General features: G+C 47.7%; 1 protein-coding gene across 4 annotated transcripts in view; it reads left to right on the forward strand.

Moving 5' to 3' along the window:
* stim1b (stromal interaction molecule 1b) overlaps positions 1–12858 on the forward strand; it is a 111672-nt gene that overhangs the window by 27075 nt on the left and 71739 nt on the right. For all 4 annotated transcript variants that reach the window (XM_072477533.1, XM_072477534.1, XM_072477535.1 and 1 more), the window contains exons 3-4: positions 3921–4032; positions 10046–10161. In XM_072477533.1, coding sequence (XP_072333634.1) covers positions 3921–4032; positions 10046–10161 — 228 coding nt within the window. The remainder of the gene's footprint in view (positions 1–3920; positions 4033–10045; positions 10162–12858) is intronic.

Genomic DNA, 12858 nt, shown 5'->3' on the forward strand with positions numbered 1-12858 from the left:
ACACTCCCAGGTCAGATACATACACAGCTCCTACACTATCACATTGAACACTCCCAGGTCAGATACATACACAGCTCCTACACTATCACATTGAACACTCCCAGGTGAGATATACACACAGCTCGTACACTATCACGTTGAACACTCCCAGGTCAGATATATACACAGCTCCTACACTATCACATTGAACACTCCCAGGTCAGATACATACACAGCTCCTACACTATCACATTGAACACTCCCAGGTCAGATATATACACAACTCCTACACTATCACATTGAACACTCCCAGGTCAGATATATACACAGCTCCTACACTATCACATAGAACACTCCCAGGTCAGATATATACACAGCTCCTACACTATCACATTGAACACTCCCAGGTCAGATACATACACAGCTCCTATACTATCACATTGAACACTCCCAGGTCAGATATATACACAGCTCCTACACTATCACATTGAACACTCCCAGGTCAGATACATACACAGCTCCTACACTATCACATTGAACACTCCCAGGTCAGATACCTACACAGCTCCTATACTATCACATTGAACACTCCCAGGTCAGATATATACACAGCTCCTATACTATCACATTGAACACTCCCAGGTCAGATATATACACAGCTCCTACACTATCACATTGAACACTCCCAGGTCAGATACATACACAGCTCCTACACTATCACATTGAACACTCCCAGGTCAGATACATACACAGCTCCTATACTATCACATTGAACACTCCCAGGTCAGATACATACACAGCTCCTATACTATCACATTGAACACTCCCAGGTCAGATACATACACAGCTCCTACACTATCACATTGAACACTCCCAGGTCAGATATATACACAGCTCCTACACTATTACATTGAACACTCCCAGGCCAGATACATACACAGCTCCTACACTATCACATAGAACACTCCCAGGTCAGATACATACACAGCTCCTACACTATCACATTGAACACTCCCAGGTCAGATACATACACAGCTCCTACACTATCACATTGAACACTCCCAGGTCAGATACATACACAGCTCCTACACTATCACATTGAACACTCCCAGGTCAGATATATACACAGCTCCTACACTATCACATTGAACACTCCCAGGTCAGATATATACACAGCTCCTACACTATCACATTGAACACTTTCAGGTCAGATATATACACAGCTCCTACACTATCACATTGAACACTCCCAGGTCAGATATATACACAGCTCCTACACTATCACATTGAACACTCCCAGGTCAGATACATACACAACTCCTACACTATCACATTGAACACTCCCAGGTCAGATATATACACAGCTCCTACACTATGACATTGAACACTCCCAGGTCAGATACATACACAACTCCTACACTATCACATTGAACACTCCCAGGTCAGATACATACACAACTCCTACACTATCACATTGAACACTCCCAGGTCAGATACATACACAACTCCTACACTATCACATTGAACACTCCCAGGTCAGATATATGCACAACTCCTACACTATCACATTGAACACTCCCAGGTCAGATATATACACAGCTCCTACACTATCACATTGAACACTCCCAGGTCAGATATATACACAGCTCCTACACTATCACATTGAACACTCCCAGGTCAGATATATGCACAACTCCTACACTATCACATTGAACACTCCCAGGTCAGATACATACACAACTCCTACACTATCACATTGAACACTCCCAGGTCAGATATTTTCACAGCTCCTACACTATCACATTGAGCACTCCCAGGTCAGATATATACACAGCTCCTACACTCTCACATTGAACACTCCCAGGTCAGATATTTTCACAGCTCCTACACTATCACATTGAACACTCCCAGGTCAGATATATACACAACTCCTACACTATCACATTGAACACTCCCAGGTCAGATACATACACAACTCCTACACTATCACATTGAACACTCCCAGGTCAGATACATACACAACTCCTACACTATCACATTGAACACCCCCAGGTCAGATATATACACAGCTCCTACACTATCACATTGAACACTCCCAGGTCAGATACATACACAGCTCCTACACTATCACATTGAACACTCCCAGGTCAGATATATACACAGCTCCTACACTATCACATTGAACACTCCCAGGTCAGATACATACACAGCTCCTACACTATCACATTGAACACTCCCAGGTCAGATATATACACAGCTCCTACACTATCACATTGAACACTTTCAGGTCAGATATATACACAGCTCCTACACTATCACATTGAACACTCGCAGGTCAGATACATACACAGCTCCTACACTATCACATTGAACACTCCCAGGTCAGATATACACAGATCCTACACTATCGCATTAAACACTCCCAGGTCAGATATATACACAACTCCCACACTATTGCATTGAACACTCCCAGGTCAGATATTTTCACAGCTCCTACACTATCACATTGAGCACTCCCAGGTCAGATATATACACAGCTCCTACACTCTCACATTGAACACTCCCAGGTCAGATATATACACAGCTCCTACACTATCACATTGAACACTCCCAGGTCAGATAGATACACAACTCCTACACTATCACATTGAACACTCCCAGGCCAGATATATACACAGCTCCTACACTATCACATTGAACACTCCCAGGTCAGATATATACACAACTCCTGCACTATCACATTGAACACTCTCAGGTCAGATATACACAGCTCCTACACTATCACATTGAACACTCCCAGGTCAGATAGATACACAGCTCCTATACTATCACATTGAACACTCCCAGGTCAGATAGATACACAGCTCCTACACTATCACATTGAACACTCCCAGGTCAGATGTACACAGAACCTCGACACGATCACATAAAACAGTCTCAGATCCGATAAGCAGGTGACTGCTGGGAGATCCAGGTCTGTCTTCAGTTAACATTAAGGGGCAATGCTTTGCTGAGAGTTCCTGTGTTGTGAAGCGATGCTGACCCGGGACAGGATTACGTCTGTTCCATTACATTGAAGTTATGATTCTTCAAATTACTCTGCAAGATGATGCTTCATTTCATTTAAATCCACGGCAAGGACAGTGCAGGTACCAACATTACTGCTCTCAAGGAGTTGGGACCATTTCAACTCAGCTGAAAGTTGATCCTGTCTCTGTTTGTTTTCATGTTTGCTCTCCAGATGCATGTTGCTGCGTTTCAGTTCCAGGGTAACTTGTCTAAGGCCATTCCAATTGTGAACTGAGGTGTTTCGTTGAACCATAGTAGGAGCCACCGCCTTGTATTCTTATTGAGATCCAAGTATGTGCTTTTAAGTGATGTTGGATGAGCTGTGATCTGTTCAGATATGCACATTCAGTCCAGGGATCAAACCCCTTACCTTCAGATGGACGTAGCCCTGTGTCACACTGTGGGGCTTGGTCGTCCAGGGGCTCTTCATAAGCTTAAAGTTTCACTCCTGCTTTCCCTCAGTTTTATTAGAATGAGAATGTTCCCCCAACTCATTCTCCAGCGCCAGCCAGCCTACCTCAGTCCTGTCCTCACTGCATTCACAAGACCTTGTGGAGTGAATGCGGTTTAGAGCTCTGGGAGTACAGTTCATGAGCTGTGGCCCCAGTTATCAATCAATTTCTGTCCATTAATGTTAGAGGAATTGTGCACAGTTCACCCCAGTGGAATACAACTTACTTTCTGCAATGGCATTTAGTTCCATCGGTCGGTCTTGTCAGTGTGGCATCGCAAGCAGTGTCTGCAGCCTTACACCTCAAACAGCAGTGCAAGTTAGTTCAGTGAAGGATTCCCCTGCTGCTGGATACACAGGGCAACTCCTCTTTCCCAAGAGCCTGGCAGCACCTAATCATATCTCTCTTTCCTTCCCGCAGTGTTTAACTGGACAGGAGAGGAAGTCATCGAGTGGCTCATCAACTATGTCGAGTTACCACAGTACGAAGAGCACTTCAGAAAATTACGCATAAATGGACACGATATGCCAAGGTTTGTATGTCACAGCCCGACCTCGCACGGGTCAAGGGCACCACCCTCATCACCCACCTGCTCTTCCCCCACATTGCCAGCTTGGCCATACCGGCGTCAGACAGTTTCAAATCTCATCCCAGAGACTAATCTAAGACTGTCAGAGGGTCAGTACTGAGGGAGTGCTGCGCTGTCAGAGGGTCAGTACTGAGGGAGTGCTGCACTGTCAGAGGGTCAGTACTGAGGGAGTGCCGCACTGTCAGAGGGTCAGTACTGAGGGACCCTCTGACAGTGTAGCACTCCCTCAGTACTGACCCTCTGACAGTGCGGCACTCCCTCAGTACTGACCCTCTGACAGTGCAGCACTCCCTCAGTACTGACCCTCTGACAGCGCAGCACTCCCTCAGTACTGACCCACTGACTGTGCAGCCCTCCCTCAGTACTGGTCCCCTGACAGTGCAGCACTCCCTCAGTACTGACCCTCTGACAGTGCAGCACTCCCTCAGTACTGACCCTCTGACAGCGCAGCACTTGTGTGCTGTCCCGTGTCTGCGTGGGTTTCCTCCGGGTGCTCCGGTTTCCTCCCACCGTCCAAAGATGTGCAGGTTAGGTGGATTGGCCATGATACATTTCCCTTAGTGTCCAAACATATGCAGGTCAGGTGGGTTTATTGGGATAGGGCCAGTGGGCTTAGGTAGGCTGCTCTCTCAGAGGGTCGGTGCAGTCTCGCTGGACGGAATGGCCTCCTCCTGCATTCTAGAAATTCGATGTTTCTGAGACTCCCTTCAAACTAACCCTCTGGGGCACGCTGGTAAAGAAAATCTTTGTCGAATTGGTTCTTCCTGTTTGGAGAAAATCCGTTAACTTTTCCATGCTGCTGGCTGAGGACATCAAGCCGATTGGATGAGTGTATTTCTGTCCATTGCCTGACTGTGGATGCCTTGCCTGGGCAGATTCCCAGCTGGATTTGGATGACAGAATATATTTGGGACATTGGCTTGGTATTCAGCCTTTGAGAATATTAGTCATGTTGTTGTTCCACTGTAACATCTGGATTCTTAAAGCTGTCTCCTATCTCTACCCGCCTTTGAACCTCCTGGGCTGAATTTTAGGCTTCTTTCACCCTGGGAGTGCTGCAAGATTTATGTTGACAACCTCTGGGTGTGGGTTGGCGCTTGAACAGAGCTTCTGGCAAAGGCTGTGCCACTTACCTGAAAACCGGCACGCTGACGGCGGTTCTTGATTTTGTGCAGCAATCGAAGGGCAGCATCACTTGGCCGAGGTATTGTTTCAATGGAACCGTCCAGGCAGCTGCTCCAGTTGAAACCAATGCCCACGTGAAAGCTTGAGTGCTAAAGAGAGGAGGGAAAGCAAGCACAGGAAATCGGCAGGGCTCTCCGCTTATTCCACACTACTGACTCGGGTCCTGGGATATCCAAGTTGTGTCAGACGGCATTGCCATCTCAAATCGACCGTGGTCAAATCATTTTGGTGGTAGGGAAACCTGGAGTGATCCTGTGCACAGCAAACAAAGAACAAAGAAATGTACAGCACAGGAACAGGCCCTCCAAGCCCGTGCCGACCATGCTGTCCGACTAAACTACAATCTTCTACACTTCCTGGGTCCGTATCCCTCTATTCCCATCCTATTCATGTATTTGTCAAGATGTCCCTTAAATGTCACTATCGTCCCTGCTTCCACCACCTCCTCCGGTAGCGAGTTCCAGGCACCCACTACCCTCTGCGTAAAAAACTTGCCTCGTACATCTACTCTAAACCTTGCCCCTCTCACCTTAAACCTATGCCCCCTAGTAATTGACCCCTCTACCCTGGGGAAAAACCTCTGACTATCCACTCTGTCTATGCCCCTCATAATTTTGTAGACCTCTATCAGGTCTCCCCTCAACCTCCTTCGTTCCAGTGAGAACAAACCGAGTTTATTCAACCGCTCCTCATAGCTAATGCCCTCCATACCAGGCAACATTCTGGTAAATCTCTTCTGCACCCTCTCTAAAGCCTCCACATCCTTCTGGTAGTGTGGCGACCAGAATTGAACACTATACTCCAAGTGTGGCCTAACTAAGGTTCTATACAGATGCAACATGACTTGCCAATTCTTATACTCAATGCCCCGGCCAATGAGGGAAAGCATGCCGCATGCCTTCTTGACTACCTTCTCCACCTGTGTTGCCCCTTTCAATGACCTGTGGACCTGTACACCTAGATCTCTGTGACTTTCAATACTCTTGAGGGTTCTACCATTCACTGTATATTCCCTACCTGCATTAGACCTTCCAAAATGCATTACCTCAGATTTGTCCGGATTAAACTCCATCTGCCATCTCTCCGCCCAAGTCTCCAAACAATCTAAATCCTGCTGTATCCTCTGACAGTCCTCATCGCTATCCGCAATTCCACCAACCTTTGTGTCGTCTGCAAACTTACTAATCAGAGCAGTTACATTTTCCTCCAAATCATTTATACTACATCATAATCAGTAGTGACTGCTAAACACGCAGCCCTCACAGTTGATTTACAGTCTGTGAGAGGCAGCACCCTCTTCAGGGCAGCACAGTAGCACATTGGTTAGCACAGTTGCTTCTCAGCTCCAGGGTCCCAGGTTCGATTCCCGGCTTGGGTCACTGTCTGTGCGGAGTCTGCACGTTTTCCCCGTGTCTGCGTGGGTTTCCTCCGGGTGCTCCGGTTTCCTCCCACAGTCTAAAGATGTGCAGGTTAGGTGGATTGGCCATGATAAATTGCCCTTAGTACCCAAAAATGTTAAGTGGGGGTTACTGGGTTACAGGGATAGGGTAGATACGTGGGCTTCAATAGGGTGCTCTTTCCAAGGGCCGGTGCAGACTCGATGGGCCGAAGGCCTGCTTCTGCACTGTAAATTCTGAGAGTATTCCATTCACTGCTCAGTGTGAGCGGGAGTCTCTCTCAGTATCCACAGTATTGATTGACCCTGGTCTGTCAGAGTAGCCCTGACTATTGTGCAGTCCATGTGTGTCCTGCAGTGTGTACGCAGCCTGTCACAGAGTGGCACCTGGCCTGTGAGGGATTGTACAAATCCAAGATCATAGAATCATAGGATCCCGACAGCACACAAAGAGGCCATTCGGCCCATCGAGTCCGCACCGTCCCTTTGAAGGACCACCCGGCCTCGGCCCTACAACCTCACCATAAGGAGCAATTTGGCATGTCCAGTACACCTAACCTGCACATCTTTGGACTGTGGGAGGAAACCGGAGCCCCCGGAGGAAACCCACGCAGACACGGGGAGAACATGCAGACTCCGCACAGACAGTCACCCGATGCTGGAATTGAACCCGGGCCCCTGACGCTGTGAGGCAGCCGTGCTAACCACTGTGCTGCCCCGGTGTTCTTTTAGTTTGAACAGTAGTGATGTGGGGCTGACAATGGAGGGTAAATACCATTCCACTCGGTAGATACAAGGGGGAATGTAGATGGTAAAGGTGAGATAAGGTCGCCATAGTCCCAGGTGACCATAGGCTGCTTTCCCCTTTGAGGGGGAGAGCTGACTGGTGGCGATTTAACCTGAGGATCGCCACACCTCAGGCGAGGGGCAAGGTTGAGAAGGTGGGACCTTCATGAATAATGTTGATGGTAACTGAGCTGACACAGCCCTGCACATCTGCGCTTTTGCCCTGATTTCAGACTCACCTGATGAAGGAGCTGTGCTCCGAAAGCTAGTGATTCCAAACAAACCTGTTGGACTTTAACCTGGTGTTGTAAGACTTCTTACTGTGCTCACCCCAGTCCAACGCCGGCATCTCCACATCCTGGCTCTTATTTCAGAGTTCGATCCAGGGAAACAACTTTTCATTTCCTGTGCTCCCCAGAAATGTCCTTTGTTCACGTTCAGTCACGATTCTCTTTGTTGCTGTGACTGAGTCTGTATTTATTGCATTTAGTGACACTTTGATTAAATGTGATTTGCTGAGCTTTGTGTAGTAATCTCTCTCTCTCCCTACACAATTAGGCATTGTGTGAGTATTCAGAGCCTGCTTAAACCACCTTCACTGCTGGTGATTCTGAAGTATGTTCATGACAATTTCCTGACTCTGATTTCACAGTACAATTAACACTGTCATTAATCACCAGCATTTTCTTGTTTTTTTTCCAGCCCATTCATTATCCAATTTGCTGGCTCCTTCCAAAAGCTTTCATTGCAGCCTTGGTTCTCATTAGGGGAGGAGCCTGGGTTGGCCGGCATGAGGGTTGGAGAAAGGCTCTGTAAGAATTCTGTGCCCGGGATGGGCAGAGGTTGTGGAATTTGGTGTTTAGGTCTGAGTTCTGAAGTTACCGTGCCCTGGCAGAGAACATTCTGTATAGATGCTGTCTGGTGGGGAAGTCATTGTCGGACCTTGGCTTGTACACTGGGTTAGTACAGCTCCAGGATCTGGCTTTGAATGCAGCACTGATTGATGGTGGCAGTGTCTGTTTATTAAAGGTCTTGAGTACGGTCTCTCTCGGCATCTCAGTCCAGTTCACGAGTTTTGGTTATGAGCACAAAACCGGCTGAATTTCATAAATAAACGAGTGGACGTAAAAAGTTGATATTGGTAGAAGTGATGATGCAGCTGTTGGATGGCCTCACCTGGACCTGGACCATTAGGGGTGTAATGGACCAGTGTATCTCAGGGTCTAGTGTCCTGGGCCCAACCATCTTCAGCTTCATCAATGACATTCCCTCAGAAGTGCTGATGATCGCACCATGCTCAGCATCATTCGTGACAACTCGGGTGCGATATGACTCTGTTCAAATGCAGCAAGACAAGGCCAACATTGGAGCTTCGTCTGATATGTAACTGGTAACATTCGTGCCACACAAGTGCCAGGCAATGCCTATCTCCTGCAAGAGAGGATCTAATCTTCGCCCCGTGACATTCAATGGCATCACCATCGCTGAATCCCCACAATCAACACCCTGGGGGTTACCATTGATCAGAAACGGAACTGGACCCAGCCACATTAATGCTGTCTCTACAAGAGCAGGTCAGAGGCTGGGAATCCTGCGGTGAGTAACTCGTCTCCTAACTCCCCGAAGCCTGTCCCCTGTGGCAGGTCAGACTCTGCCCGCCATTTACGAGGCACAAGTCAGGAGTGCGATGGAATACTCTCCACTTGCCTGGATGAGCGCAGCTCCAACAACACTCGAGAAGCTCGGCAACATCCAGGACAAAGCCCCGCTTGATTGACACCCCTTCAACAAACATTCACTCCCTCCACCAGCAATGAACAGTGCCAGCCGTGTGCGGCATCTTGGCACTGTAGCAACTCGCCAGTGCTGGCACTTTCCGAACCTGCAACCTCTACCAACTGGAAGGACAAGAGCAGCAGATACATGGGGTACACCCACTACCTGGAGGTTCCCCTCCGAGTCACTCACCATCCTAACATGGAAATATATCCCCACTCCTTCACTGTCGCTGGGTCAAAATTGTGGAACTCCCTCCCTAACAGCACAGTGGGTGTACCTACACCACATGGACTGCAGAGGTTCAAGAAGACGGCTCACCCCCACCGTGCCAAGGGCAAGTCATTGATGCCCACATGCCATGAAATAATAAAGGAAATCTTTGCCCTTTCCCAGTCTCGGCCTGTATGTGATTCCAGTCTCATTCTAACAGGGTTTACTCTTCACTGACCTCTGAAAAGCAGCACCACCTCAGCAACGCCCACCATCCCAAAATGAAGAATACAAACGTAAATATTTGGTGCCGAATGCAACTTTGCCTCCGCCCCTTCCAACACTAACGTGACTGATTTGGAAATGCCCTTTGAACTGGCAGAGTGAGACGCTGTTAGGCCACCACCTCAGGGCAGTGAGTGATGAGCAGTAACTATCAGTCTTGCCTGAGAATTAAACCATTTTTTAAGTCTCTTTATGATGAGCAATGAAAATGTAACCAGAACAATTTTCAAGTGAAAGATTATGTTGGCTTTCAGTCTCCATTTCTCTCCCAGTTCCCCTCCTTGACTCTGATCTTTACTGTCTTTGATTTGATAGATTGGCTGTGAATAACCTCACCCTGGCCTTCTCCCTGCTCAAAGTGAATGATCGCAGTCACCGGCAGAAGCTCCAGCTGAAGGCTCTGGACACCGTTCTCTTTGGACCGCCCCTGTGTAAGTTTTCACGTCACCGTCTCCTATTTAACTCCCTGCTGATTTTTTTTTTGTTGCCTTGTCACACATCAATTATTCCTTTAGAAAGGCGGGTGAGGGTAAAGCATGGAGTGACATTGCTGTTTGTGTGTCAGGTAGCTGCAATGAGATGATTCAAGGAGAAGGCTGCTTCCCCAAATGCTCTCTGCTGTGAACCATGAATGTCTGATAATTATGTTGCAAGAACAGAAGGGCGAGGAGCGGCGGCAGACCAGAAACCTCCTCTAGCCTGCTCCGCCATTCAATACAAACAGTCCTCAAACTTAGGACACAGCTGGTTCCTGAAATCCACATTGTAAGTCAAAACGTCACAAGTCGGAACTGATTTTCATATCGGAATAATGGCATAAACGGGGGGATTGGTTCCTGAACCATGGTGATTCAGCACACGGTAGCTCAAGTTCCTCAGTGTGGGCAGAAGCTGGAGCTGTTGCTCACTGTCAGTTATCTGTTTAATCTTGAACTTCTGCGAGTCTAAACGCACATTAAATAAGGCATAAGCGTATAATTGCACTGAAAGCACGTTCGTTGTGCCAAAATAATTAAACAGAGCGAAACACTAGTTTCCAAGCTAATAAAGACAGTCCGACCTGCCCAGTCACACAGACGGGCTGCACATACAGATGGTGTCGTAAAGTCAAAATCGATGTAAAGTCGAAATGGGGTGTAACGTATAAACATTGTAAGTGCTGTTCGTCATAACCCGAACATCGTAAAGTCGAGGACAGCTTGTATGATTACAGCTGATTAAACTGCCTCAACTCCATTGTGCTGTCCTCTCCCCATGTCCCTTAATTCCCCGAGACCAAAAATCCCTCCATCTCGATGAATCTCCTCTGAGTGAAAACATTTCTCCTCATCTCAGTCCGAAAGAATCGGCCCCTAATCCTGAGACTGTATCCCCGTGTTATAAATTCCCTGACCAGTGGAACCACCGTGTCAAACTCCCTCCAATGAGATCACTTCTCATTCTTCTAAATTCCAAGCCCCATTTACTCAGCCTTTCATCATAGGGACCAACCTCGTGAACCTTCAGTGTACCACCTCCAATACAAGGATAGCACTTCTTCAGCAGAGATCAAAACTGCACCCAGTATTCCAGATGTCGTCTCACCAGACCCACGTACAATTGTAGCAAAACTTATTTATTCCTGTGCATTAATTCCTTTGCAAGAAAGGCTAACATACCATTTGTCTTCCTAACTGCTTGCTGTAGCTGCATGTCCACACTGTGTTCTTGTTCTTTTTTTTTTAATAAAGGGGCAATTTAGCGTGGCCAATTCACCTGACCAGCACACCTTTGGGTTGGATTGGATTTGTTTATTGTCACGTGTACCGAGGTACAGTGAAAAGTATTTTTCTGCGAGCAGCTCAACAGATCATTAAATACATGGGAAGAAAAGGGAAGAAAAGAAAATACATAATAGGGCAACACAACATATACAATGTAACTACATAAGCACCAGCATCGGATGAAGCACACAGGGTGTAGTGTTAACGAAATCAGTCCATAAGAGGGTCATTTAGGAGTCTGGTGACAGTGGGAAAGAAGCTGTTTTTGAGTCTGTTCGTGCGTGTTTTCAGACTTCTGTATCTCCTGCCCGATGGAAGAAGTTGGAAGAGTGAGTAAGCCGGGTGGGAGGGGTCTTTGATTATGCTGCCTGCTTTCCCCAGGCAGCGGGAGGTGTAGATTGAGTCAATGGATGGGAGGCAGGTTTGTGTGATGGACTGGGCTGTGTTCACGACTCTCTGAAGTTTCTTGCGGTCCTGGGCCGAGCAGTTGCCATACCAGGCTGTGATGCAGCCCGATAGGATGCTTTCTGTGGTGCATCTGTAAAAGTTGGTACGGGTTAATGTGGACATGCCGAATTTCCTTAGTTTCCTGAGGAAGTATAGGCGCTGTTGTGCTTTCTTGGTGGTAGCGTCGACGTGGATGGATCAGGACAGATTTTTGGAGATATGCACCCCTTGTGGGGGTGAAACCCACGCAGACACGGGGAGAATGTGCAAACTCCACACGGACAGTGATCTGGGGCCGGGATTTGAACCCGGGTCCTCAGCGCCGTAGTCCCAGTGCTAACCACTACGCCACCGTGCCGCCGCCTGTGTTCCTTGTTCACCCGCCTTTCTGGACATACACAATTATAAATTTCAATATTGAAAAAAAATGTTGCCAATGAACCTCACACTTTCCAACATTCTACTCCACTTGCCACCTTGATGCCCATTCAGATAACCTATTATACTTCTTTGCAGGCTCTGTGTCCTCCCCACAACTCGCATTCCCACTTAGCTTGGTATTATCAGCAACCCTTGATACATTACTCTGTCTCCACAGCAAAGTCATGAATATAGATTGTAAACAGCTGGGGCCAGCACTGACCCTGTGACACTCCTAGAATCATAGATTCTACAGTGCAGAAGGAGGCCTTCGGCCCAGCGAGTCTGAACCGACCCTTCGAAAGACCACCCTGCCTAGGCCCAATTCCTCACCCTATTCATGCAACTCCCACCGCAAGGGGTAATTTAGCGTGGCTGATGCACCTAACCTGCACATCTTTGGACTGTGGAAGGAAACCAGAGCACCCGGAGGAAACCCACGCACACACGGGGAGAAAGTGCAGACTCCGCGCAGATAGTCACCCGAGGTCAGAATCG

The sequence above is a fragment of the Scyliorhinus torazame genome, chromosome 15 (assembly GCF_047496885.1).
Source record: "Scyliorhinus torazame isolate Kashiwa2021f chromosome 15, sScyTor2.1, whole genome shotgun sequence".
Classification (NCBI taxonomy): Eukaryota; Metazoa; Chordata; class Chondrichthyes; order Carcharhiniformes; family Scyliorhinidae; genus Scyliorhinus; species Scyliorhinus torazame.